The sequence below is a fragment of the Erinaceus europaeus genome, chromosome 20 (assembly GCF_950295315.1).
Source record: "Erinaceus europaeus chromosome 20, mEriEur2.1, whole genome shotgun sequence".
Classification (NCBI taxonomy): domain Eukaryota; kingdom Metazoa; phylum Chordata; class Mammalia; order Eulipotyphla; family Erinaceidae; genus Erinaceus; species Erinaceus europaeus.
Genome location: NC_080181.1, coordinates 15,561,327 through 15,589,281, shown reverse-complemented (window position 1 = coordinate 15,589,281; position 27,955 = coordinate 15,561,327). Strand labels below are relative to the sequence as shown.

Genomic DNA, 27,955 nt, shown 5'->3' with positions numbered 1-27,955 from the left:
AGCTGGTGGCTTCTTTCCTTTATTCCCAGCATGCTGTCTCCATTCCATCATAGCTTCCATCACACAGGACCATGGCTGTGAGTTCCTGAGGGTTAACCCCTAGATCCAACATGAGTACCTAGCACAGAACAGGCTCTGAAATGGTTGGTGAGTGAATAAATAAATGAACACATGAACAGAACCCAAAACTGAGAAACCCAAACCAAGAACCCACAGTGAGGCAATCTGAGCATCTGGGTGGATAACCTTAAATGTCGACCCAGGGTATCAGTAAGAAATCCAATGACAAAGGATTCAAAGGTTATATATGAGTTTTATTGTTGAAAACCATTGGCAGGGAGGTGCTGTGGAGGATGCTGTTCTCACTTCAGGCCTTGGCCTTGATAACATCTTCCAGCATGATCTGCACCATCAGGCTCCATGTAGTCATGCCAGACAACTCCAGCCAGCTATTCCAGAGCATTCTCTCCCCATCGAGGCTGCCTGCCTTTCTGGCTGGGCTGATCCGCATGGATGCTGCCTCACTGCACCACCACAGGGGCCCAGAGAAAGTGAGCAGAACAAGACTAGGGGAGGAACAGATGCCCCAGAAGCAATGTTGGGCAAGACTAGGCCTTAGCCAGGCCCACACATGGCTTATAGGAGCAAGACATCTTGGATCCTTCAGAGGGTTATTTGGAGAAACTGGGGACAGTGTTAAATTTTTCTTCATGGTTGTCCTCTCTTTCTAGACTAAGAGAGCTGTGAAGAAACTCCAGAGTCCCAGGACAGCCCCAGGTCCAAAAGATTCTATCCACCTGGAAACAGCAGCATGTATTACTTCCCATCCTAGCCGCAGTCTTTGGATACAGTGAGTTTGTGACTCTCTTTGTGTTGGATTTGCCTGCTGGCCCACATGAAAATTCACTTCCCTGAGTATCTCCTTCATCTGGTCTCCAGAGGCCAGGAACTTTTCACAGGACTTTACAACAGTATATACGCCTGAATCCCTGTGAGTTCTTGGAATGGTTGCTGCTAGCTATTCAGGCCCCTGGACTTTTTGAGAATCTTTAAAACTACATCTACTTCTACTTGTTAAATATAAAAATAAATTAAATTAAATTTTGCCCCCAACAGTAAGAGGACTGAGCCCTCTTCACTATGTCAGCCCGAGCAACCACTGCACCAGTTCGAAGTTTGAGAGATGCCAGTGGTAATATCTTCCTAAAGATATGGCTCAAGCACTCCAATGGAATGAGCACCATGCCTGGACAGTGGTGAGGTCACCTGGACTGCCCATTCCAAGTCAGGGTTGGAGAAGCAAGAATTCTATGTGACCTTCCTGGGCCATCTTGGTACTCTGTTTAGGCTCCACCTCCTCTGTCCATTAATGACATGCATGTAAAAACATCCATGTTGCCCAAGTTATTATCTTCAGGTGATTTCCAGTCTGAAGTTTGGGGGAAAGCTGACAATTTCCTCGTTTCTGAAGCTGTTGGGAGAGTGTTCGAGTACATGTGCACACACTCACATGTGTACACACACACACCAAACACAAACACACATGTGCATATTCACAGGGGTAGCAGGAGTAGAGGTGGCATAATGAAGGTGCCTTGTGGCCTGTGGCTCAGAGTGTTTCACTTGGCCTAGTCACTGAGGCAGAATCTTCCCAACAGCCAGTGTGTGAGGTGGGGCAGGGCAGCTGCTTAGGATTTCCGGAACCGCACCTCACTCTGAGGAAAGAAGAGGAAGAGCAGGGTGAGGGTGGGGTGGGTGGGCTGGAAGCACACACCATAATGGAAGGGGTAAGAGTAAAATTCACTTCCGCTGTCATTTGCCCTTCCCTCAGAAGAAGGGCAAAGAGGATTAGACTGAGAGGTCCTGAGAACCCCAGCAGGCTGGATTTCTGGGCCAGTCATTCCCACACCCATTGGAACTTGCCACTGTTCTGCCTTTAGCCAGCTGAAGAAGGGCAGGGCAGGCATAGCTTTTTCGCTTTACAAATAGGATGCAGACCCAGGCAGAGGTTGGGCTGGGCAAGCACAGGTGACAGCAGATCCAATTTCTTGATGCCCATTCCCCCATGAAACCACATTTCTGCCAAGGAAGGATGGTCATCTCACAACTTGGTCATCACTGAAGAGAGGACTGTGACACTGGGGCCATCATCCAACCATACCCCTCCCTAAACCTCTGGATTATGCTTTAAAAATGGAAAAGGAGAGAGAGAAACACAGGCATCTGGGGTTAGTTCCAGGCCTTGTACTTGACTCTTGTCCTGTCTTTTGTACTTTCTGAATTTCCCAGGACACCTTCTGAATATGAGGGGCTAAGAAACCTTTGGCGAGACCCTGGGAAAAGCCTGCACCCTCTTTTAGGCACTGTACTTGTGGGAGCTCACAGACTATAGTACAGTGCCCATACAGGACTCTCACCTCCATCTTTCTGTAAATCCAGGGGAGGACTTCTGTCACTTTGGTGTACACACCAGGCTTGTTTCTCTGGCCACAGCCTGTGCCCCAGCTGGTGACTCCTGTCAGGTACCAGCGGTTGTTCTGTTGACAAACCAGGGGGCCCCCACTATCTCCCTACAGGGAAGAAAAGACACATCAGCAAGGTGGGAGAGGTGTTCCTTGAGTAAGAAGCAGTGAATACCTGATTCTCACTCTGACCCCAACACCCTGCTTTACCCCCACTCTTCCTCAGGAGGGGCGGGCACCAGGACCCAAGTCCCATCCAGAAAGCTGCCTCACCTGGCAAGAGTCTCTGCCTCCCCGGAGGTCCCCAGCACACATCATCCTCGGGGTAAGGTAACTGTCATAGACCAGGTAGTCGTTGCATTTTTTAAAGTCAATGAGGTTGACCTGTACCTCCCGGAGGAAGGGGGATGTCTTCTCTTCAGTGAGGCAGAGGAGAGAAAGAGAGCAGGGAGTAAGACATGGGGTGGTTACATGGCCTGTTAACTGCCCACCTCAGAGAGGAGGTACCATTCCCGGGACAAAGAGAAATTGAGAGGGGAGGGAGAGATAAGAGGGAGAGAGAAAGACAGACACCTGAAGACCTGCTTCACCACTCATGAAGTGTCCCTACTTCAGGTGGGGAGCAAGAGTCCTGAGAATCTCTAAATTAAACCCTCACTTAAAGCACCCCTCATATAGATATTCCAATCTGCACACCCAGACACACCATACAGAATCACATATATAAACACACACCACACCCACAGGCCCATGCAGAGTCTAGCATCTCTGCCACTTACCATCTGTCTCCTTGGTCTTGCCAAAGCCTGTGATCCAGCAGGTCTCATTGAGGCTGAAGGTCTGCCCATGCATGGGGAGGCAGGCAGGATGAATATGAGCTGCAATAAGACCTCAAGGAATCAGTGCAAAGACAGGGCTGGATGTCTGGGTGGAGGGCACGAGTACCAGAATCCTAAGGTCCCTTCCTTGCCCCCAAAGCAGTTCTCAATCTTCTAGGGTTTTAATCATTTCATCTTGGCCCTCGAGCCTTTGATGGCCACCTGAGTCCTCCCAAACACTCTAACTTCAAAGAACAGATACATATGCCTTGGGAATTCACCTGTGTCAAGCTGACGTAGTAATTGTGTGTCTCTTCCACCAAGAACTGCAATCCTGGCTAGAAGGAAGCACTCGCTGGCTGAGCAAGGTGAGACTTTCTCTCTCAAGGGGATCTCCCTGAGGACTAGCATCTCTAGGTAAGACTGCGAAAATTTGCAGTAAGAATTAGTTAGCTGAAGATCGGGAGCTACTCTCTACTTTAATCTAACTTTCTAGCTCTTTTCAAAACCCTTGACATTATCATCTCAAAAAAACATTTATGTCCAACTCCTTGTTAGCTATATTTGGTATTTATTTATCTATTTATTATTATTGTTATTATTTTTACCAGAGCACTGTTCAGCTATGGCTTATGGTGCTGCAGGGGATTGAACCTGGGACTTTAAAGCCTCAGGCATGAGAGTCTCTTTGCATAACCATTATGCTATCTACCCCTACCTTTTGTTAGCTATCAAACTCGAGAAAACTATGATAGTTGTGGGTCTCTAGGGACATGCCTAAAATGGACTTCTTTCCATCCTTAGATCCCTATTCTCATCTGCTGTTCCTACTTTTGGATCTTATTCATTAATTATTTTGTCCTGCTTTATATACTGCTGCCTTTCAGCCACCAATTTGCAGACACTAACATGATTCCATCTTGACTTCCCTGGGTAGACAACATCACCATTGTGTCCTGGGACCTCACCTCTCCAGAGCCTTATCCCTCTAGGGAAAGATAGAAACAGGCTAGGGGTATGGATCGACCTGCCAACGCCCATGTCCAGTGGAAAAGCAATTACAGAAGCCAGAAGTCCCACCTTCTGCACCCCAGAAAGAATTTTGGTCTGTAGTCCCAGTGGGGGAGAAATGGTAGGGAGAAGATGACCAGAGGGCTTGGAACTCCAATTCTATCAAGATCCAGAGAGAAAAAAAGAAAAAGGGAGGGACATTTGGATGTAGTAATAGGTGTATGTGTGACATAGAAAGGAAGAGAAAATGGGACCTTAAGGGGAAAAAAAGGCAGATATATACAAATGTGGAAAGATATTTGTAGAAATAATAGTTAACTCATATCTGCAACCTTAAGAGAACTACTGTAGCTTACAATGGAGGGATAGAGGATTCAGAATTCTGGTGGTGGGAATGGTGAGAAGTTGTGCCCATTTTCTTTTAATTTTATAAATCAATATTAAATCACTAATAAAATTTAAAAGAGAAATATTAGTTGAAAGAGAGAATTTTGTAGTGTTACCATTGTTTATTATACTCACTGCAGTTTCCTATACCTACAAATGCATCTAACAGAGAAAATACTCAACAAAAATGGAGAGAGGGAGAATGGATATTAATTCTTATCCTATAATTTGGCTCCTAAGCTTTAATGACACACATATTTTGTCTGCTAGAGAGTAAACAAAAAAATAAATACACAGACAGCATCAATTATTAACATAAAATGCTAAACATGACTTATTAAAATAGTTTATACTCACTTTTGAGATAGTCTCAAAAATTTAATACTTACTTATTTTATGGGGTAATTAAATTTATTGGTAAGTTTTCACAAATTTTACTCATATAGTACTGTGACTTCTAAGTGCTTAGCTTATCAAATGAGTTTAAGAAAATATGGCCTGATATGTAAACCAAAAATTAGGTCACATGGCCTGCCTGCAGGGCTACAAACATCTCAGTCATGAGTTTACGAGTGGAGATCTGCTTTCCACCAGGGCTTATCAGAATCGGGAAAGAGACACCACCATAGTCTGAAAACCGTATGCAACGCTATAATGGCTTTCATTTGGTTTTACAAATTGTTTAATTTAATTTAAGTCTCCAAGTAGTGCTCGAAGTAGGGGAAACAGAAGGTTTTCATAATTATCAAAATGAAATCTGAGTTTTACAAAGTGAAGGTCTAGTCTAGCCCTTCATACCCACTATCCCTGTTTTGTGTGTGTGTGGTAGGGGCAACAAGAACCCCTCACCTCACAGTCCTGGCTCCACAGGTTGGAGTGGGTAGGAGGAGGGAGGAGGGCTAGCAGGCTGGTGTGCATGGTTTTGTGCAGGCTCTGCCTTAGCCAGCTCAGCCAGGGGTTCCTCCCGCTCACCTCACTCTGATGAACTCACCTCTGATTCATAACAGACGCCGCCTGGATAATCAGTGTGCCAAGAAACACCAACTCACAGGCTCCAAGCAAGAGTAGGCTGAACTAACTCCTCCAAAGCTTCCAGATATCCCAGCCCATGCTAGCCACCCTTCCTTAGCACCAGCCTGCTAGGACTGACTAGGGACCTGAGCTGTGTCACCGCACCTCCTCATGGCTTCACTGGCCTCTACCTGCTGCCTATGTGTCACCCTGTTTTGTTCTTTAAGCAGCTGCAGCTACAGAGACTTCTATAAGACTCTGAATTAGTAGGTAGGTTACTGAGTCTTAATAAGAGAACAGCAGAGGGGAGATAGCATAATGGTTATGCAAACAGACTCATGCCTCATGCCTGAGGCTCCAGAGTCCAAGGTTCAATCCCCCCCCTCCCCTCCGCACCACCATAAGGCAGAGCTGAGCAGTGCGCTGGTGTTTCTCTCTGTGTCTTTCTCTCTCTGCATCTCTCTCAAAAATAAAATAAATTAAATACTTAAAAAAAAATAAGAGAACAAATGAATGAACAGATTCATGAAGGAAGCCTCTGAAGCATGGAGAAGTTTGGTAGCATGTCCTTTGCAAAGCCTTCTTTGCTCCTTAGCTCCAGTCTCAGGCAGTCAGTTGTCTATGTGGGCACTCCTGCTCTCGATGTGACAATTTACCAGCTAGAGCCAAGCGGGAGGAGCATGGCTTCTAAATCAAGAACAACCAGGGTCTGGTCCTAGAGTTGCTACTTAATGTTCTTGTCTCAGGTAATTCTCTCTCTAAAATTCCATTCTCCTCACATGTGTAATAAAACTAGTAGAATACTTGGTCCTCAGGATTAGTTGTCAAGAACAAATGAAATAGTAGATGCAAATGCCCAGCAGTGTCGGGTCTCTGGAGAGTGCTCAGTTCATCCCAGTGAAGCAATTCAATTTATTTATATTGATTAACATCAGTACCTCAAGCCTGGCACTGTCACCAATTTGCAATGTAAGATGTGTCATTTGGAGCAAACATTTCCAACCTCTGAGCCTCAGTTTCTCCAGATGTAAAAGAAAGATCATCCCATTAAATGGTCTTTTGAGTCTGGTGTCCACCATACTAAAGCCCTGGGACTCGGAGACATGCTGACAGATGCTGCTGAGTGCAGAGCCTGAGCCAGGGGCTGGCGTGGGAAACCAAAGTGGTATTGATTTACTCACCAGACAGGGTCAGGGGCTTGGAAAGGCGCATGAGGGCAATATCGTAGTCATCCTGCTCATCGCTGTAGTTGCCATTGATGATAATCTGGGAGACGGAGGAAGCCTCAGGCAGCTGGTGTAGGTTGTTGGTGCCCGCATACACCTTCCAACCCTCCAGGATCTTCTCTCGAGTCCTGTAAGGAGCATAAGACAGTCTGGACCTGTTACACACCTGACAGGGCCCACTGGTAGCAACGTATTCACAGAGCTTCAACCTGAACTCACATCAACTTGGAGGCAGGAGAATGAATGAAATGATCCCTGGTAATAGCTCTCTATCCTATCCCTGGGAGCCAAACCAATCTATCAACTCTAGATCATTCTGAACTGGTTCTCTGTACTTTATAATCATATAGGGGAGGAGAGGAATGAGTAAGTTCTCTAAATATTCTCCCCACTGTCTCCTCCACCTGTCACTGAGAACATGACAAGATGGGCTGACATAGCTCAGGAGATTGTTCTAAGCTCTAGACAAGATCAAGTATTCCTCTGGAGAATTACTACTGGAGAAGCCAGTGCCCCAGAGGCCTGGTCCAGAATCTTCCCTGCCTATCAGCTCAAAGGGACAAGTCTGTCTGGTGACTATCAGTTGTTGGCTGCACCACCCTCCCCACCTCCCCATCCTTAGTTCCTGGGTAGCATTCCTGATTTCTCAAGCTCCTATCCAGTAAGTCTCTTTATTTAACCCTGTTCTTTGGAAGCAGGCCCCCATGTCCTCCTGCCTACCTGCCCTACTCTACCCAGGAGCCATCGATAGCAATTTCTCATTTCTGACCCAGCTCAGAACAAGTTCTCCAATTCACATCCCCAGAACCAAATACCAACTGCAAGCCATGGCACTTGGGGACTGGACTCACATCAAACACTCCTCCAGTGGGAGAGAAGTCATCTGCCCTTAGTCCTTCTGGTGGTCCCCAACCCTTTTATCCATCCCTCCCTCAGCAACAAATTCCCTCCCGCATGGGCACTCACACAAAGAAGCAGTGGGCAGCGGTGAGCACCCACTGGGCATCGATCAGTGTGCCCCCGCAGATATGGGTTGTGCCATAGTGCAGGCTCACTTGCCAAGGCCACTTGTTCTCTGAGGCCAGTGCCCCACCTACGATGCGCCCTGCCATGGCCCTCAGTCCACAGTCTGGGAGGAAGCATAAGAGACAAATGATAAGCACTGCTGCTCTGGAGCTGCCGCCATACTCCCACAGCCCAGGGTAGGCTAGGGCCCCATCCTAAGATCGTCTACACTTGAATGGCTTTCTTGGGCTGAGCGGTCTGGAGAAAAGGAAACTCACTGGAATTGCCCAGTGTTTGACGACCCCATACCCTTGAAGCTGTCCTGCCAGTTAAGTCCTTCTTCTGGCTTAGGCTTCCAAGGCTAATCATCACCCCAACAGGGGTCCCACCCCACACAGGCAACAATCCAGAAGGAAAAATATCTTCTTACGGGAACACTGAAGAGAAATATACTGCTGGGAAGGGCAACGAGATCTGCAGGAGACATAGAAGGTAGAAAAAGGGTACATTAGCCACCTCCTGCAGGAAGTCTTCCCTGATTAAACCTTGTTCAGTTCCTATCCTGTTGCCTTTGCAAAAGAAGATGGAAACTCCTAGTAGAGAGAAGAAAACTTTTCAATGTTTTCTTCAGGAGTGAGGACGGCTCACTGGAAAACACTTTCACCAAGTTTTCTAACGGCAAGTTGCTTGCAAGCCATCTAGCACAAAGCAACATCTGAATATATCTAATTCTCCCTTCCTTCACCATCCCCTTTTCTGCTCTAGGGGTCTTGTTTATTCTTCCCTATCCCCAAGATAAACACTGCAAGTCTGTGGAGTGCCCACCAACCTAACTCTCACTGAGACTAGGACGGAATGGGGCTGTAGTGTCAAAATGACAGAGGAGAAGGAGGCCCCTGCCTCTCAGGGGGGTTCCTGCACTGCCCCTGCGGCTGCTGCTCCAACAGCACACCACCCTCCCCACCTCAGCCACTGCCAGTAGTAGCATTCAGCTAAGCCCACTGCCAGTAGCAGCATTCATCCTGACACCTGGATGACTGCTGGTTGCAACGTTTATTCACTGTTTCTGGCAACCAGACACTCTTGGGGGCTCCTGACCTCAATGTGCTACCTGCAACAAGCCTCAATGAGAACTTTTCTGTTTATTTGTTTGTTTTTTGCCTCCAGGGTTATTGCTGGGGCTTGGTGCCTGCACTACAAATCCACTGCTCCTGGTAGCCACTTTTTCTATTTTGTTGCTGTTGGATAGGATAGAGAAATTGAGAGAGGAAGGGAGGACAGAGAAGGGGGAGAAAAAGACACCTGCAGACCTGCTTCACCATTTGTGAAACGACCCTCCTGCAGGTGGGGAGCTGGGAGCTCGAACCGGGATCCCTGTGCTTTGCACCAATGTGCTTAACAAGGTGCATCACTGCCCAGTACCATAAATAAGAACTTCTAAATCGGGAGTTGGGCGGTAGTGCAGCGGGTTAAGCACACGTGGTGCGAAGCGCAAGGACTGGCTTAAGGATCCTGGTTCGAGCCCCTGGCTCCCCACCTGCAGGGGAGACGCTTCATAGGCAAGTCTGCAGGTGTCTATCTTTCTCTCCTCCTCTTTGTCTTCCCCCTCCTCTCTCCATTTCTCCCTGTTCTATCCAACAACAACAACATCAATAACAGCAATCAATACAGCAACGATAAAAAGACAACAAGGGCAATAAAAGGGAAAATAAATAAAATTTTTAAAAAATCCTTAAAAAAAAAAAAGAACTTCTAAGTCAGCAGACAGGTAGTGGTGAATGGGGGTGCTTATGTGATACCCCTGACATTCATAAGGAATACCTGGTAGCTGGTTCCCAAAAGGGAAGAAGTGAGGTTTACTGACTCAAAGCCTCACAGCCCCATTCCCCTGCCCTGCCAGCAGACAGGCAGCCTGGGCAGCTGCCACCGTACCTGGCGAGGCTTTCCTGGATGGTGGAGTTGTAGCTGGAGATTGAGAAGCTGTCAGTGAAATCCCGGTGGCCCACCTCAGTTGTCCTGTAGGCACTGTAAGGGATGTGGGGAAAGCATGAGTGTTCTTGAGGCAGATTCCAGTTCTGTTCCCCAACTAGTGATAGAGATTCTGCCAGGAACTATCAAGTCTGATCCCACCCACACTTTCCACCCTCCACCCCAATATGTGTCAGTCCACTATCTTTCAAAGTGTGGTCCAACTGGCAGCATTAGCACCTTCTGGGAATTTGTTAGACATACACATTCTTGGGATGGGGAGGTGGCTGAGTGGGTAGAGGTCTGAGGCTCAGCACTGCATATGACAGTATTCTTGTCTCTCTGTAATAATAATGATAAATGCAATTTTGTGTGCCTTGTCCTAGGCCTGCTAAATTGTTTACCAGGCCGTCCAAGTGATTCTGATATACTCTCAGTTTAAGAAACACTAACCTATTCTTATGTGCTGTAACCAGGCTCATGTCTCTCCCACCCACACCATACCAGAGACTCTGGAAAGACAGAGTCCTGCCTATTCCTTTGTATCTGGGTGACACATAGTCTCTGGCACGTAGTAAAAGCTCAATAAACATTTTTTAAATCAATTACACACTTTTCTAGGCTCAGACTTGTAAAAGATCATATAATTTAGTGATAAAATATGTCCATCATCTTCCAACTCAATCATCCAGATCTGTGTGTTTGAATTAAAACTCTGGAGCTAAGATTGGGGCAGAGAACTGGTTCAAAGTTTTAGCTCTCAAGCCCAAGTTTTCTACTGATAAATGCATAGCCTTTAAATAGTTCATACACAGTGAGATCCTAAAGCTCTCTCTCTACAATCTCACATGCATATCAGTGAACCCCAAAATAACTTTGTTTGAATATTGAGACAAACTCGAAGAGAGGCTGAAGTCGGTCACATAACTTGCAAATCAGACTTCTTCAAGAGGGAAGGTCATTGTTTACTCTGTCCCTGATCCACTCACAAATGTTGCTTTCTTTGTTAAAAACCTTTAGAGACAAAGATGTCTTATGATTTTACTGAGCCACACATGCCACTTTTGCTTCCCAATTTATAACTTACAGCCCGGGCCATGATGGTCACAAGTCCACCTGCACAGCCTGAACTTCTAGCTGCCAATAGAGCTGTACAGAGTTATGTGAGCCTGCTACAACTCCACATAGAATTGCTTTACACCTTGCCCCTGAATAAAGTAAGGGTATCCTGAGCTAGTGGCCTCAGTTCTGCTCCCTTTTTTTAACATGAAGTTTCTGCAAAAAGCCTGAGTCCTCACAGGACCCAGACTCTGAAGGGGAGGCTTACTTCTCAAAGCCCAGCTGTTGACAGATCTTCTTAGAGTAGGAGTTGTTCCAATTGTGGCTGCAGACAGGAAGCCACTGATGGGAGGATCCAGAGTAAACTTTAAGCAGAGACTTGTCCCAGTCAAACCTCACTGCAGGGCAAGGAAGAGGCACAGTAAGTCCTCAGTAACAAAGAAGCTTCCAATTCTTGGGAGAAGGAGCTGAGGAAGGTTTCAAGATGCTCTTATTTGGAAGCTCCTTGCTGAGATTGGGGAAATTTACAAAAGCTGATGGTCACCAGTCATTCCCAGAAACCCAAAATACCCAAGAAGGGCAAAGTCAAAGCAAGGGACTGGGCATGGCAAAAGCTCTCTGTGTGACAGGACTCAGGGACAGTACAAGGTGAAATGGTGAACATGTCCAGGAGCTGCCACCCAGAGAGGGCAATGACAACAATGAGAGAGCAACAAGAGAAATAATGTCTGTGTCAAGAGCCCACTGGACTGGCTCAGTTCCACATGGGCATGGTTATAGGCAAGGGGACACACACACACAGATATACATACATACATACAGACAGACACACACACACACACACACACACACACACCCCTAGTGAAATGGATGGGACCTGTGCCCATCGACACCTGTATTAGGGCTATAAATAAGACATAAAAAAGGACCAAAGTTCTAAAAGAAATATGTGCTCTTAGAGGCCAGCTGTTTATAAAATGACCTTCATGAGGCTGTAGGAGTAGTGACTCAGATTTTATTTGAGACTTCTGAGCTTGGCCAAACCATTCATTCTACAAATTAGGAAAGTGAAGACCAGAGAATGAAAGTGATTTGCCCAAGTCACTTAACACTCAAAGCCAAGTTCGGCTACAAATCTGCTGTGACTAGAATCCAGACACTCCACTTCTTTGTCCACTGCCTCTGTTAGAGTTTGCATCACAGTCTGCAATCACCAGAGTGCACATGTAAGCTGTTGCACACTCACACACCTGTGCACGTATGCATGCATGCATGTACACATGTACATACACACACACACACACACCCATGACAGCCCTCTTACCACAGCCCAGCTCATCGCTCCTGAGTTTGCAGTCCACCACTCCATCACAGCGCACTGCGTGCCTGGGGCAGCTCTCCACTGGCTCCTTATATTTTATCCCTGTGTGGCCACGCCAGAAATAAACTGGAAAAAAGAGAAGCAGGGTAACTGCCAGACCTACAAAGACAAGACACAACAGCCCAAGGCCCTGGGGGTTCTGAGACACCGACCTGCAATCCCTCTTGGGCTCTGGGGTTCTCCTCCCCCATCTGTGTGGAGAAAAAGGCTGCTCAGGAATGTTCCAGAAAGCTCCTGCATGCAGGGCAGCAGCAGGCAGACTTGAGCAGCCATTCAGAAAGAAAAAATATATATAAAGAGAAGAAGGGGGGGCATGTAGTGGTGGGTACTAATTTGGGAACTCCCCTTCCCTACAAGTTGGCAAGAAGTGGCCAGCAAAACAGTCTTCCAGTATTCCAAAATATCCTTCTAAGGCATCCTTTCCTCTCTGTATTCCATGGTCACAGCAGAGAAAATTCTATCTCCACAGCCATGCACATACAAGTGCTGCCTGTTCCGTCTTCTCAAAGGCTACCTCTTATCCTCAGAAGTTCCTGGGCTTTCTCTCTCCCCCTGACCCCTAATTGTGAGGTATTCCCAGTGCTCACCTCTGCTCCATTCCTCGTCTTTATGCATAGAAGTTCTTTCCCATTCAATGAGCAGTTCTAGGTGGCTGCATCTCAAATGTATTATTATAGACCAAATGCAAATCCAGCTTTGTGACTCCCTATCTCTAACATCTGTTCATTTCCAAACTAGAAACTGTCTCTCCGGCTTGGAGTCTTCCCCCACCTTGAGTTCTAACCCCTCATTCCAACTCTAGTCCTTAGCCAACACCTCAGCTGTTTCCCTTGTTCTCCACAGGCCCCAGCATGCTCTTTGGCCATGCTCTCTATCTGCTCCTTCCAGGTACAGGCAAAATCTCTACTGATCTTGAGATCTTCTCCCTCCCAGGGCCTGGGTGCTGAAGCTCTCAGTACTCCTGAGCCATCTCTCCTGCATGTCAAGGGGCATCTTGCTGCATAGCAGAGACAGCTCAAGACTGGGGGTAAGGAAAGGAAGGGTCAAGGCTCTAGTGTGACCCTACCATGTAGATACTCAGTGACTGCTCAGTGACATGCGCTCATGCACACGTAGGTACTCAGTGATACCTCATCCCTGGCCTGGAAGTCAAAGAGCATGGAGAGGAACCCCTGCTGAGGGCTGTCACAGTTGAAAGTGCTGTCCCTTGATGTCAACTCACCCTCTACAGGCTATTTTCTGCCCAAGGCCTTCCCTGACAGGGCAGCAAGTACTGGAAGGAGAATCTCAGGGAGGATTTGTTGCAACCTCAGTGCTGAGGCCTGTACATGCATTGTGACAGCAATATTACCACTTGGTCAGACAGATGGAGAACCTGAGACTTGGGTACTACCTTCATGCACAAACAGCTCTACTAGATGGGGGCTTGCAAGCCACTGTCCACCTGCTCTCCATCACAGTGCTGCCCTCTCAGCAGAATTCACACCCTTGGCCTGACATTTAAAGTTCACTACATGTGGCCTGGGAGGTGGTGCAGTGGATAATGTGTTGGACCTTCAAGCATGAGGTGCTGCATCTGATCCTCAGCAATGGGTGTCCCAGACTAATGCCCTGGTTTTCTTCCTCATATAAATCTTTTAAAAAGTTAAAAAACAAAACAAAACTGAGTGATGCCCAACAAACAGAAGACCTCAGGACCCCAGATGTATATTCACCTTGCTGGTTAAGCAGGTCTCTTCCCTCTCTCCATGCTGACCTTACACACACACCCCCCGTTTCTTGAATCTGTTTATCAGCTCTGATGCCCTATTCAGGGTGCTCTCCCATCTTTCAGTTGCCTGGCTGACCCTCTGAACTTCGTAAGCTGTCCCTGCCTCCCCAGCCCAAGCAGCCATCATCTCTTCATCATCACACTCAAATGCTTGTAACCGTCACTTGTGGCTGAGTCCCCCAGGAAATGTAAATCTCACTGAGGACAGGACAATATGGTGCAAGCTCCACTTTTGTCCCCCCTCAATGATCCCCACAGTGCTGCGCTCATAGTGGACTCCCCAGCAGAGCCCTGGAACTTGTCCTTGGTATGTTTTCCAAAAAGAAAGGGGAAACGGAGGCAGGGACTGAACTCCCAAACATTTTACCCCATTGGCTAAAAATACCTGAGAGAGTTTTCCTAATCAGTGTTTTTATGTTTGTTTTAATACTTAGCATTGTTAAGAGTGGAATTTTATGTTGGGCATTTTTCCATTAGCTCACTTATTTCCCATTACTGAGAGCAGGCTTTATGAGATCAAACTAAGCACATCTTAAGTTGAATTCATTCACTGAATGAATTCAGTCCTATCTGAAGATGCAGAAACTGAGCCCAACTAAGATGCAGAGGGGACCCCAGTCCAGGCTCTTCTGATTTACCACACTCTTACCCCAGCTATCTCAAAGGCGCCTAGGGATGCCATAGTCTAAGCCATTTGCAGACTGTCCCTCTGTGCCCTCATCCCCAGACCACAGTCAGAGCCTGCCCTTGGGCCCTCTGTTGAACTCACAGAGAATGATGAGCAAGGCCACAAAGGCGATGAGGAGAAGGATGCATCCAATCAGTGGCAGCCGCTTCTGGCTCTCCTCCCAAGTGAATTTGGGTAAGCTGATACCTACAAGTGGGGTGGGAGCAGAGGGTGAGGCTGTTGGAGAGGAGTCTGATGCAGTGGAGGAGGGAGAAGAAAATGGGGTCAAGGCTGTCAAGAACTCTCCATCCCACAATATGGGCCCACCCCACCTGATTCCAAATGCTCTCTTTTACTAAACGTCTTCTATGGACTAGCCAGGTACCTCACATGGCACCTTATTTATCAAAGCAATTGTCTGAGTTGGGTGTATCTGTACCCATTCTATAGATGGGGAAACTGAGGTTCATGGAAGTTCTTTTTGGTTCTTGAGTGTCAGCAAAGGGACTGCCTGATTTCAAATGTCACCACACTTAAGTAACTCACCAACCTGTGTGAGGGCAAGACTAAGGAACTCCAAACCTGAAAGCCTTTCTAGGCCTATCTGTATTGTGGTGGGAGGGCAGAATTATAACGGGCACGAACACTATCCCACTAAGGGCAGAGCCAGTCCCCAAAGCTCACTGAGCATCTCAGACCTCCTAGCAGCTAAAGTACATAAGCCACAGTGTGGAGAGCTGAGGATGAGAAGTGCTGCCAGGTCAGAATTGCCCCGTCTCCCCTACCCACCCACTAAGGGGCCCACCCACTGGTCAGGAACTCACTCCTAAACAGACTCCAGCTTCTCCAGCTGACCAACAGGGCAGCCCAAGAACAGCTCGCAGTACTCTAATCAGAAGCCCCTGCTCTTCACATCTGTACTGTGCAGCAGAGAGCCCTGCCTCCAAAGTGATACCTGTGTGGTTAATTCTGTGTCTTATCCCCACCCCATCTGCATCCGATTTTCTTATCTTGGGTTTGCTCCTTTCTGCTTCTACCTCCTCAGGTCCCTCACTGACCAAGGCTGACTATACCCCAGTCTCCTCATTCATTATCTCAGGGTAAGAGGAGGCACAGAGACTCAACTCAGAGATTATTCCCTCTGCCTGGAAACTGCTTTCTTGTTTGTCAGCCTTCCCTGCAGCATCCCCTTACCTGTGCTCTCCCTGGTGGCCCTTGTAGTTGGCACAGAACTGGCAGAAGCTGTATGAATAGGCACTGCCGCCACTGGTGTTGCTCTGACAAGGTACACTCTTGATGGAGAGGAGACCGTGGAAGCCGACCTGGTGGAGGATGACCTGGCGCATGATGACCTGCCAGATGATGATCTGGAAGGTGATGCACGAGCCGGGGATGCTCGGGCTGGAGATGCTCGGGCTGGGGATGCCCGGGCTGGGGATGCCCAGGCTGGTGGTGTCCTTGATGGAGAAGCATTCTGGAAACAGACAGGAAGATATCCTTCAGGAGACTCCCCTGCCAACTCCTCCCCACCCCAGCTACCAGCAAATGGTTACTGGTGCAAATGGTTAACGTGTGAGAAGAACTCCCTGACAGGAAAGCATCTGAGAAGACACCTGTCCAAAGGTGGAATAAAGCTCAGAGAGCCTGCTATCCCCACAGTCTCTCCCTGCCACAAGGAGCTGTATACAGAGGGAAGAGGGCAGAGGGCTGAGACACTGACTTCAGCTAGTGTCTCAGGGGCCCTCAAAGAAGAGGATGCTGGACTGGGCCCTTACTCTGAGAGTCTCCAGCCTTTTCGTCCATCTGTGTGCTATATTATAAACCACTAACCTCACTATGAGTTGTCATCAAAAAGTGTGACAAGCACTGCTTAAGTAAAGGTCTGACTTTCAATGTACCCTCTATTCTTGGTAACAATGGAGTACTCAGAATACACACCATGCGTGTGCATGTACATGCAAGCACACAAACATCAACACATCAAGGACAATTGGAGCAGCAAGACACAGGAGTCAGCAAGGATGTGATTCCACCACTCTTAAACAAGATCCTCAGCCTTGCTCAGCTCTAGGTGGAGAGATTTATTAATTTAGAACTAGTACTTTGATGTATAGTTAAAGAGAACTTAACATGTTCTATGTGCTTTAGATGTATTTTCTCACCAATCCTCAGAACAACCCTGAGATAGGAACTTTTATTACCCCCATTTTGCACAGGGGCAAATAATTTAAGAACCGTGATCAAGTTCTTGAAGCTGGAGAGAAGCAGAACAAGGATGAACCAGAGTAAAGGACCACTCATGGGGCCACCAGGCTCTGCTGCCTCTCTGAGGGATGCATGGGACCATCAGACCATCGTCATCAGACCAGCTGACACCAGCAAGCAATGAGTGAAGTCCAGTTCTGTTCCTCTTGGAGACTTGAGCATTTGAACGCTCTAAATCTCGGAGAAGAAGCCCATGGGGAAGTCGAGCGGTAGTGCAGCGGGTTAAGCGCACATGGCGCAAAGCGCAAGGACCAGCTAAGGAACCCGGTTTGAGCCCCCTGATCCCCACCTGCAGGGGAGTCACTTCACAGGTGGTGAAGCAGGTCTGTAGATGTCTACCTTTCTCTCCCCCTCTCTGTCTTCCCCTCCTCTCTCCATTTCTCTCTGTCCTATCCAACAATGATGACATCAGTAACAACAAAAACAACTACAACAATAAAACAACTAGGGCAACAAAAGGAAATAAAAAAATAAATATTTTTAAGAAAACTTCTAAAAAAAAAAGAAGCCCATGGATTTTCAAGGATGGCCAGATGTGCTTGAGCCTCTGCTGACTGCTGGGCCCTGGTCTGAAAGACCTACTTTCTTTTATAAAGACACAGATTAGGGATCTTATCATTTCCTTTTGGCCCCTTAGTGATTCAGTTGTCCTTCCTCACTCCATCTCTGTCACTTCAGCCTCCTCTAGAAGTTGGCAGGGCAGGGCTGCCTCTCATGCTCACACAGCCTTTTCTGAGAACTGACTGGCTGCTATGAGGGCAGTCTTCGGGCAGCAGGAAGAAAGCATGTGCAGGAAGGACCCTACGCTGGGGCACAGTGGTAAAGGCTGTGCAGAGGAAACAGAGTCTCTGGCACTCAAGTCTGGCTCCTCTGTTGCAAGTCCTCGCCTACCACTATGTTTAAAAGAATTTGACATTATGATTCAGCAGACCAGTTAACAAAAGGTCAACACCTAGCTACAGTCAACACCATCGTTCCTACCAGGAAGGGCACTTCTTTTTGTTTTCATATATTTATGAATTTCCTTTTTCTAACAGTCAAAGGGAATCAATTTGGTCACCCTCACTTTTCTGGGGACTGTAGAATGAATTCAAGGAGACATATCAAGTGGGGCCAGGCAGTGGCACATGTGGTTAAGCACACACATTACAGTGTGCAAAGACCCTGGTTCAAGCCCCTGGACCCCACCTGCAGGATGAAAACTTCACAGGGATGAAGCAGGGCTGCAGGTGTCTGTATCTTTCCCTCTCTATCTCCTCTCTCAATTTCTGTCTCTATCCAATAATAAATAAGTCAATAAGTAGATAAATAAATAATACCTTTTGAAAAAGAGAGACATCAAATCCCTGACCACATTCGGCTTTCCAGAGGAAAAGACCAGGAGAAAAAACTATGTGGGCACAGGGAGTGGAGGGAAGCGTGTTACTGGATGTGGGTAAACACACAGAGGTCCTGAAGCCCCAGTGAGCTGAGCACAACACCCCTGCATGTGCTTAGGGACCTGGAGCGCAGATGCTATTACCCCTTCCCAGCTGAACCAGAGCTCAGACCTCCCTCTCAACCCATTGCCTGAAGGTCAAGATTTCAGACAGTGTAGACAGCACATAGTGTGGAAGCCACAAAGGGGAGTAGGGCTGGGGTCGAGGCAAGGAAAAACAGTGTGATATGCTGAAATACAGAACTCACAGTGACTGTAGTCAGGTAGCCTGGATTCCTAGGCCTAGCAGGGCACCCTGGGCATGTCACTTTTTAGTTTTCTGTACTTTTAACTTCTTGAGTAGGACTAACAATCCAGGGGCTCTGGTGAGATAAAATAAGAAAGCAAGCACTTAGCACCCAAGAAAAGGGTCACTGTCACCCCATAGGTCTTGGCACACAGAGCACCAGCCAGGCTGAGATTTAATGGAAAACTGGTGTGAGTTCATTTCTGGGAAGACAGAGAAAACAAAGACAGAACTACAGTCCCTTGATGAGAGGGGAAAACCTGGCTCTCCAGATCCCAGGGCTTCCATTTGTGGTGGCCAGAGCCTTTGCACATGTCTGTCACCCTGGCATGAGGCACCTGGCCTGCCAGGCCTCACTCCCGGCTATGCTCATACTCTCTCCCTCCACCTCAGGGGGCATTCTCATAATCTGAGAGATACAATGACAATAGCTCTTATCGGTATGTTACTTGAGAGTTTACAATAAACTTCCCTGTTTATGGCTTTGCAAGGTTGTCATTCTGTTCTTGAGAGTCTGATATTTTCAGAAGCCCATTTGACAGGTGAGAAAACCATAGCTCAGAGCTCAGATTGCTTAGAATCACACAGCCAAGAGCCTGTCTCAAGCCAGTGGGACTCAGAATCCTGTTTTCTGGAGTGAGCAGCTGAAGCTTCCTGGCTGTGTCTTCTCCCTGTAGCTTGGGCATACAGCGTTCCTTCTGCATTTGTGGCAAGGCCTGAGAACTGGGAACTGGTAGCTTGAGGTCTGAGAGTACCATGGGGGCACAGGACTGGTGCCAGGGTTTCTTAGTCTTATGGAACCTTCCAGCTGGCATCACAGTTGGACTCTGTGGTATTTCAGGACCAGGTGGAGTTTGGTGGCAGAAGCAGCAGTGTCACAGTTGTAAAGGTGCCTCTAAGTCAACTAATGATTCTGGGCAAGTGACTTAACCTCTTTACACCTCCATTTCCTTATCTTTGAGCTGAGTCAATCACCCTGTGCATAGCATTGTTGTGAGTATGTAAATAAAGTAAGGACTTGGTGACCAAAGCTGTGATGGTGGGTGTTTGTTTGTTAAGAAGCTGGGCTTGAAATAGAAACATCTGTGTTAAAATATGACTGCATCTTTTCCTAATTGGGCTACCGCAGGCAAGTAAGTTAACACTTCAGAGTCTGTCTCCACATGAGAGAGAGGTGACTAGTTGTGCTTCCTTCCTCTAAATAAATATGGACTGAGCAGAGAACCCAGTCTATACGTGATCATCACGTTAATGAAAATCATGACCCACTTTACTGGATCCCACTGCAACCCTGCTACAGCTCTTTGCAATTGGTACTGTCAGCCCTGTTTTATAGACTTTAAAATTGAAGTCCAAAAACATTGAGAAAAATTGTGTTCAAATTCACACCACAGGACTTAAGTGGCAGGACGCAGATTCTTAACCAGAATATTTTAACTAGGACCAAATAGTCTGGACCAAAATTATCTGAAAATAGAAACAGCCTTTCTCTCTTCTCTCTCTTCTTTTGCTCTCTCTTCCTCTTTTCCTCCCCCTCTCCCCTCCCTCTCTCTTTTCTTTTTCTTCTTCTTCTTCTTTTTTTAATCACAGCATTATACTCAACCCTGGTTGTTGGTGGTTCATGAGGGATCAAATCTGGAACCTTTATATCTTTAGGGCTTACAGTCTGAAAACAACTTTCATGTTTGTTACTTCCTATAATTCTTACAAGATTCCTAGTTAGCAAAGTAAACATGAATTATTATTTGCAGTTTGCATATGAGGGAACTGGGGTTTGGGAGGGGGAACCAGACAGCATGCCTAACACCTCTAAACTGATCAGTGGTCTTATAGGGACTCTATAACAATCTCAATCAAGAACAAACTCCAGCTGTTTTCACCACAGCAAAACTCCACAACCCTGGTATTTTTATCCCATCATGACGGAGAGCAACAGGATAAAGTTCTAGGACCCAAGTCCCCAGTGGTCACTGCCCATGTGGCAGCAGGATGGAGATTGCACAGCCCACCTTTGCAGCCCATTTCATGGTATGCCACCCATCCTGCTGTTAAGTTCCAGATGTCGGCTCTGCTATAGCAGTAACTCATTTCCTTTCCTCAGTTCTCAAAGAGCAGCTGCTAAGATTCTTGTCTCCCTACCAGAAGCCTGACCTCACCCTTGAGCAGATCCCTTTAGCAGGTGGGGGAGGGAGAAGGAGAAGATTCATTGCCCAAACTCCCAAGACAGAAGAGGCAAAACCCAGACCAGCACTGGCTCGACCCCTAGCCTGTGCTGGTGAGCAGAAGACACAGGGATGTAGCTCTGATGAATGGACCAGGACTCCTGGGGCAGGAGCATGGACACCCCTCAACCTAGGCTCTCCTCCAGTTGCCTGAAGACCAGCCTACCCCAAGCTAGGTGGGTGGAGCACAAGCAAGGAAATAGCTGAACAGAGTGTCCCTGACTTTGGTGCACTTTCCTGGATAGGCACTGCTGAGGATTATTATTCCCACTTTACAGGCAAGGTAGTAGAGCCCAGAGAGTGTGTGTTTTGCCACACTCAGGTACTTCTTATGGCAGAATGGGGACAAAATTCAAAGCCTTCTTACACCTAGTCAAGTGCTCTCCACCCCACTTTCCAGGAGTATATCCCTCATCCCCTAAATAAATGGAACATTTTTGTGATTTCCTGTGATAGACTCTGCCCCTTGGGACCTTCCTTATTTAGTTGAGGATGGAGTACAACTCTCCGGGTGTCCTGCAAGCCAGTGATACCAAAGAGGTACTGTGCTGAGTGGTATCAAAGCCCCCTTAGGGCCTGCTTCTTCTCTGGGGTTACATAGCTGCTGTTGTTGATTAAGCCCCGGGCATTGCTTAGACTTTTCTCCAGGCACAGGCAGAAGCCTGGACTCTGAGACAGTACAGGAAGATCACTGAGAGCACCCAGTAGACAGAGAGAAGAACCCCATAAATAAGCCTTGAGCTGGAGTCAGGCAATGGCACACCCAGTAGAGTGCACACATTACCATGTGTGAGAAAGCTTTAGGATGGGTCAAGAAGGGCTGCAGGTCTCTCTCTTCTCTCAGTCTCTATCAAAAAAAAAAAGAAAGAAAGAAAAGGGAAAGGGAAAAAAGGGACAAAAAATGGCCCCCAGGAATAATGAGGTTACAGTACAAGCACCAAATCCCAGCCATAATCTTTGTGTGTGTGTGTGTGGGGGGGAACCTTGTGCTAGCTTTAAAGCCTGTCCATTGTAGCAGTGACTACAACCTATCTTCATAGTCCAAGGCCAAGTTCATCAGGTCTTTGTACAGCTGGCTCAATCTAGGTGGGCTTCTGTCCTCAGTCCTGGGCCATCCCTTCATAAGCTACCCATCCTTAAGGTTGATCATAGCACAGGCTGTCAGAGCTAGAAGGATCTTGAAAACTCTCTAGTCTAACCCTTTATCTAACTGATGAGGTGATTATGACCCAGAAAGTCAAGATGATTTATTTAAGGTCACACAGCAAGCTGGAGGAGTGCCAGGCCCAGAACTCCAGTTTTCTGGCTCCTTCTCTTGAGACTGACCATCACTGTGCTTTCCCATTGCCTCCCCCTTACCAGTTCTAACCAGAAAGGACCCCTCACTGCACTTAGACCCCTGTAACAGATTCTTTCTCCCAGCAACCCTGATAGAGGATATTCACAGGGTGGGCATGGGTGGGAGCCCTGGTCAGTACCCCAGCACTCTAGGCTAGGTAGACAGTGGTTCTCCCAATCCCAACTGGAAACATTAAGGGGTACCAAGAAAGCCCAGAAGGTCTTTTGACAAGGTCTACAAATCCCCCTTATCTCTCAGGAGGTTGAGGACCACTGAGATCATGGTAGGGGAGAACTGAACTATTCATCCAGTGTGGCCTCTATGGAACTGGTCTAGAGGTGGACCATGGATTCCGTCTCAGCTTCAGTGCTCAACCTGCACTTTCCTGTACTTCCAGGAATATGGGGTCCCTCTTACTGTCCCATCCTTAAGCCCAGAAAAACCTTACAAACACAGGCTCCCCTCAGAACACAGAAAGACTTCTTCAGCAGCTTTTCCTACTCAATCACTAGCCACAACCCCACCCCTACCACTGGTATGTACACACACACACACACACACACACACACTGTAAACTTCAGGGACCACCCCTGCCATATCACTATATCAGTCTGGAATTAAAGCAGGCTCCAGACTGAGAAACCGCTGCATGAGGCATGGGAGACACATGGAGTCTTGTTTCTGCCCTTAACCAGCTAGCCATGTGACTGAAGGAACAGTCACATTCCTCACTGGGTCTCAGTTCCTTAATGTATAAAATCAGGGGTTAGACAATCAGGTGATTTCAAACAGGATTCCATAGGACAACAGAGATTCTGTGGGAATGCCTTGAAGATGAGTTTAGTAGGTAAAGGGCTCTGGACCCTCTAGCCCACTTCAAAAAGAACTGACTTCTGTTATAAATGGGCTCCATGTAAGACTTCAATGGAGAGTTATTAGAGCGTCAGACTGCATGCCAGGGTCCCCCACACTGCAGACTTTTGCCCTTGCACCACCTTATTGCCAGAGTTGAGCAGTGATTTGGTCTCTCTTCCTTCCTCCCTCCTCTCTCATTCTCTCTCTCAAAATAAATAAATAAACATTAAAGATATTTCATGTGAACAAAACTGGTTACTGCTATAGAGAAGCTGAAAGTCACTGGCCAGCACCCTTTTAGTTTATGGGGCTCCTATACACAAGAAAAAGTCTCAGGAATTCCTGTTAAACTGAATTCAAAACATCTCCTTGTTCATTCATTTGTCCATTAATTTACTCATTGAATAATTTAAACACTGACTGCCAGCAAGCACTAAGCAAATAACATTTGATTGCCCAGGAACCTGTGCTTCAGTTTCTCACCACGCCACTTCCCTGTGAATGTGGGGTGGTAACACAGTCCCTGGACAGTTCTGAATCTCACTACCCTATCTTGAGGAGCTAGCCTCAGCCTGCACTGTCAGGGCCTGTGCTTGGCTGACAAAGCCCTGGCTTCCCTGTGCTGGCTTTCCTCATGCCTCTCTCTAGCATTCTGCTCACCTGGCTCGGCACAGGCTGCCCCCATTGTTGCTGTTTCAAGAGGAAGCTGTTTTGCCAAAACAAGACACTTAAGCTAAGTGGCCATAGTTGCATCAATTGGCCTTCCCGCCCAGCACCCCAGCATGGAGCCCTGGACTCCCACACATCTGTGTTCACACTTGCCAAGTGACAGGGACAATACAGAGGGATATGGGATGGAGGTGGCAAGAAGAGGATAGGCCAGGTGGGAGATTGCTAGGCATCACTGACAACATGAAACACAAAGGTCCCTAGTGGGAGCTGCCTGCCTGCAAGAGCAAAAGGCAGGAGTGGGGATCCTGAGGGTGCCTGCACTTTGAGGTCAGAGGCATGGCACAGTCACCAAGATGACTTGATCCTTTGAGCCTACCCAGCCTGCTCTGGGGATGGTGCCCCACCCTGAGCCAGACTGGGACCTCCAGCCATTCTCCAGCTTATGGCATCTGTGGACATAGGCTGACTTGAGACCCAGTATATGAAAATCCATTCTACAAAGGATTGATGCTTTATCAATTGGTCTGTTTCAAGCTTTTTTTTTTTTTTGCCTCCAGGGTTATTGCTGGGGCTCGGAGCTTGCATTACAAATCCACTGCTCCTGGAGGCCATTTCCCCCCTTGTGCTCCGTTTTGTTATCGTTTTTTGTTGTCCTTATTGTTGTTGGATAGGACAGAAAGAAATTGAGAGAGGAGGGAAAGACAGAGAGGGAGAAAGGTAGACACCTGCAGGCCTGTTTCACTGCCTGTGAAGAGACTCCCCCCCTCCCCCCACAGGTGGAGAGCCAGGGGCTCAAACTGAGATCCCCATGCTGGTCCTTGCGCTTTGCGCCACGTGCACTTAACCTGCTGCTCCACCACCTGGAACCACCCCCCCCACTTTTTTTTTAAAGAAAAGCACTGCACATTTTTAAATTTTAAAATATAATTCATTTTGAAAAAATAAAAAACACACAGTTTTTCAAGAACAAAAGCATATATCCAGTGGCACACTGCAGTAATTCCATTTTATATAATTCCAGAGATTGACAGTACAGAAAAGAAGGGTCCTGGGAGTTTATCTGTCCAGCCTTTGTCTTTGGTATGTGGGGAGACTAAGGTATTGAGAAGATATTTGTCCAATTTTTTTTTTTAAGAATTTAGGCTAAGACACTACATTTTCAGACTCCATGCATGCTTCCTTATCTCTGTATTTGTCATCTATGCTATTCTACTCCACGATGTGAAAGACTCCTTAGATAACACGCATTCCATTTTGTAGATGAACAACAACAACAACAACAAAAAACAGAAGTGTGAAAATGTTACATGTTTTATCCAAACTCATAGGCAATCTACAACTTGGTTAGTATTCTGTCCACCTCATCATACAACTTCTTGTTGGATATAGAGAAGTTCAGAGCCTTATCCACTCTCTTTCCACAAGTCTTTCTGAAGATATAACCAGCTTATGCATGAGCTTCCTCAGCTTAAGTCCACAGACCACCACCTTCCTCACTGCTTTATAGAAATGAAGGACAAAAGCCATAATGCTGGGGGCTGGGTGGTAGTGCAGTGGGTTAAGAGCACAAGGTGTGACATGCAAGGACCAGTAAGGACCAGTATAAGGATCCCAGTTTGAGACCCAGGCTCCCCACCTGCAGGGAGGTCACTTCACGAGCAGATGTCTTTCTCTCCTCCTCTGTGTCTTCCCCTCCTCTTTCCATTTCTCTCTGTCCTATCCAACAATACTACAGCAATAACAGCAATGGTAACAACAACGATAAACAAGGGCAACAAAAGGGAAAAATTAAGCCTCCAGGAGCAGTGAATTCATAGTGCACTGGGGGCAAAAAAAACAAAAACAAAAACAAAAACAAAAACAAAAAACATAATGCCTCTCTGCACCGAAGCCCTCAAAGAAAATGTGAGGAATGAGAAAGTCTTTGTGCTCCTGACTAGTGTTAAGAAATCAGCTGCAGGTAAGAGTAAGGGCCTCTGTGTTAGCAGGTGGCTCACCCACACACATGACCAGCTGAGGACCTGGGCTCAAACCCTGGATCACCACATAGCAGCACCTACAGGAGGAAAGCCTCACGAGGAGTAGAATGGTGCTGTATTTTCTCTCCCTCCTCTCCCTCCCCACTGCTCATTCTCTAAGAATCAACCTCTATCTAGAGGGACAAAAAGAAATGCCCATGTGGAGTCATGAAGATACTGAGCCCTAGCAATAACCCTGGTGGCAAACAAATAAGTAAAATATTTAAAAAGTGAGTATAAGTTAAGAATCTTAAATCGGGACATAGTGGTTCCATTCTTCCAGTCCAAGCTAAGTTAGGATATCCTCCCAGAATGAAGGCAATCCCACCCACACTATTTCACATTTAATTCATGAATTAATTAGGAGTACCCATTGGTCCATCAATAATGAAAAATCTACCCTCCAATTTGTTCCTCTTCAGGATCTTGCAGGCTTGTCTCTGGTTCTGGACAGATGAACTTCCTGGGCAAATACCCCCCACTGCCATCACTCTATCCAGGAACTGGCCCTACCACCCACCCCAAGCAACATAGCAGTCCTTCTAACCCTTTGTTTCACTTAGGTCCCAAGAACACTACCAACAAGCATGCTTACAGCTGTGACTAGGGTGTCACCTCCCCCAGACCCCAGAAAAGACTCCACTTTGCCATATGCATCATCCATACTACTCAGAGGTTCCAGTGGGCCCCAGGATTTGGTGAGGCAGAGACCTGAATCATATAGACCAGATCCAAGGATGGGGAAGGAAGCCTGAGAAAAAGAAACCAAGAAGCGCAGGTGGCGCAAAGCACAAGGACCGGCATAAGGATCCCGGCTCGAACCCCGGCTCCCCACCTGCAGGGGAGTCGCTTCACAGGCGGTGAAGCAGGTCTGCAGGTGTCTGTCTTTCTCTCCCCCTCTCTGTCTTCCCCTCCTCTCTCCGTTTCTCTCTGTCCTATCCAACAACGACGACAACAACAATAACTACAACAATAAAACAACAAGGGCAACAAAAGGGAATAAATAAATAAAATAAAATATAAAAAAAAATTAAAAAAAAAAAAAAAAAAGAAAAAGAAACCAAGAAGGGACTGGAGGAATAGTGGGAGAGATAGTGGCAAGTTTGCAGAAACACATTCATGGCTCAGAATGAACCATAATCCCATGAGGAGCCAGAACATAGGCTGAGCTGATCCTTTCTATTTCATCCTTCTCACAGTCCCAGTTTCCATCACATCAGCAGAGAATAAAAGAAGGTGGAGAGGAACAGAAAACAAGAGCGATAGAGATTAGAGCACAAGAGGAATGTCCCTTAGGAAATCTGAAGAATGGTAGCACAAGGACTTTGGAAACCTTCTCTGTGTACATGGCTGACTTTCCCACAGGTGACACCCTAGCTATCTTCTACTACCAACAAGAGCAGAAGATGAAAGCAAGAATGGGCTGGGACAGAATGGATTATGATTAGACACAGGTAGCTCTTTTGGAGGCCCACAATGAATGACTAATGGAGGTTGAAAAATTCCCATGAAAATCTTAAATGCACATATGGAATCATTTTCTAGGATGCTTTATGAGAAAGAGAACCTTGAAATCCAGTTAGAAGACTAAGGCTTAGTGAGTCTCAAACAGCAAGGGAGAGGGGGGAGGTGGCTTAGCAGCATAGCTGTCCTGGTTGGTGCACTCAAGACCACAGAGCAGGAGGTCCAGGGCCACTCTTAAAACCCTAGGGCATTTCCTATCCAGTCCCCAAATCCCATAAGTCTCTCCTCCCAGGAGCCCCTTCCAGGCACTGTGATAGAAGAAAGCCAAGTAAACTTCAATTCCCTAGTAACTTCCAATGAGAAAAGACACACCTTCCCCTTCCCGCTCCCCCAAACCACTAAGGCACACGGGGAGCAGTGCCCCACTGGCTTCCTAGCCTGTCTCTGCTTTCCCAGTACCAGGAAGTTCTGGCCTGAGGCTCAGGGACACACTCACCGGACTCCTGTTCCTTTCCATGGTCTCCCAAGAGGAGGCTCCCAGGTTCAGCTGGTGTCAACAACAGGAAGATCCATGTTGGCCCCTTGCTTCCAGACATGTGGGGAAAAGGGGGCTGGAGGACTGAGGGCCAG

General features: G+C 47.1%; 1 protein-coding gene across 3 annotated transcripts; it reads right to left on the bottom strand.

The window, feature by feature from the left end:
* Positions 1–293: 293 nt before the first annotated feature.
* On the bottom strand, positions 294–27,955 carry TMPRSS13 (transmembrane serine protease 13). 3 transcript variants are annotated; one of them, XM_060180011.1, is made up of 14 exons: positions 27,822–27,955; positions 15,961–16,240; positions 14,869–14,973; positions 12,481–12,519; positions 12,272–12,394; positions 11,216–11,345; positions 9,853–9,945; positions 8,351–8,394; positions 7,882–8,044; positions 6,871–7,043; positions 3,242–3,340; positions 2,736–2,878; positions 2,418–2,570; positions 294–1,715 (listed from the first exon to the last, which is right to left on the bottom strand). In XM_060180011.1, exons 1-14 carry the CDS (start codon positions 27,840–27,842, stop codon positions 1,689–1,691), a joined length of 1,593 nt encoding a protein of 530 aa, XP_060035994.1. In that variant the 5' UTR covers positions 27,843–27,955; the 3' UTR covers positions 294–1,688. The 3 variants fall into 3 exon arrangements, with proteins under 3 accessions (XP_060035994.1, XP_007523052.2, XP_060035995.1); XM_007522990.3 differs by lacking the exon at positions 12,481–12,519; XM_060180012.1 differs by lacking the exons at positions 294–1,715; positions 2,736–2,878 and having other exon boundaries at positions 2,437–2,570.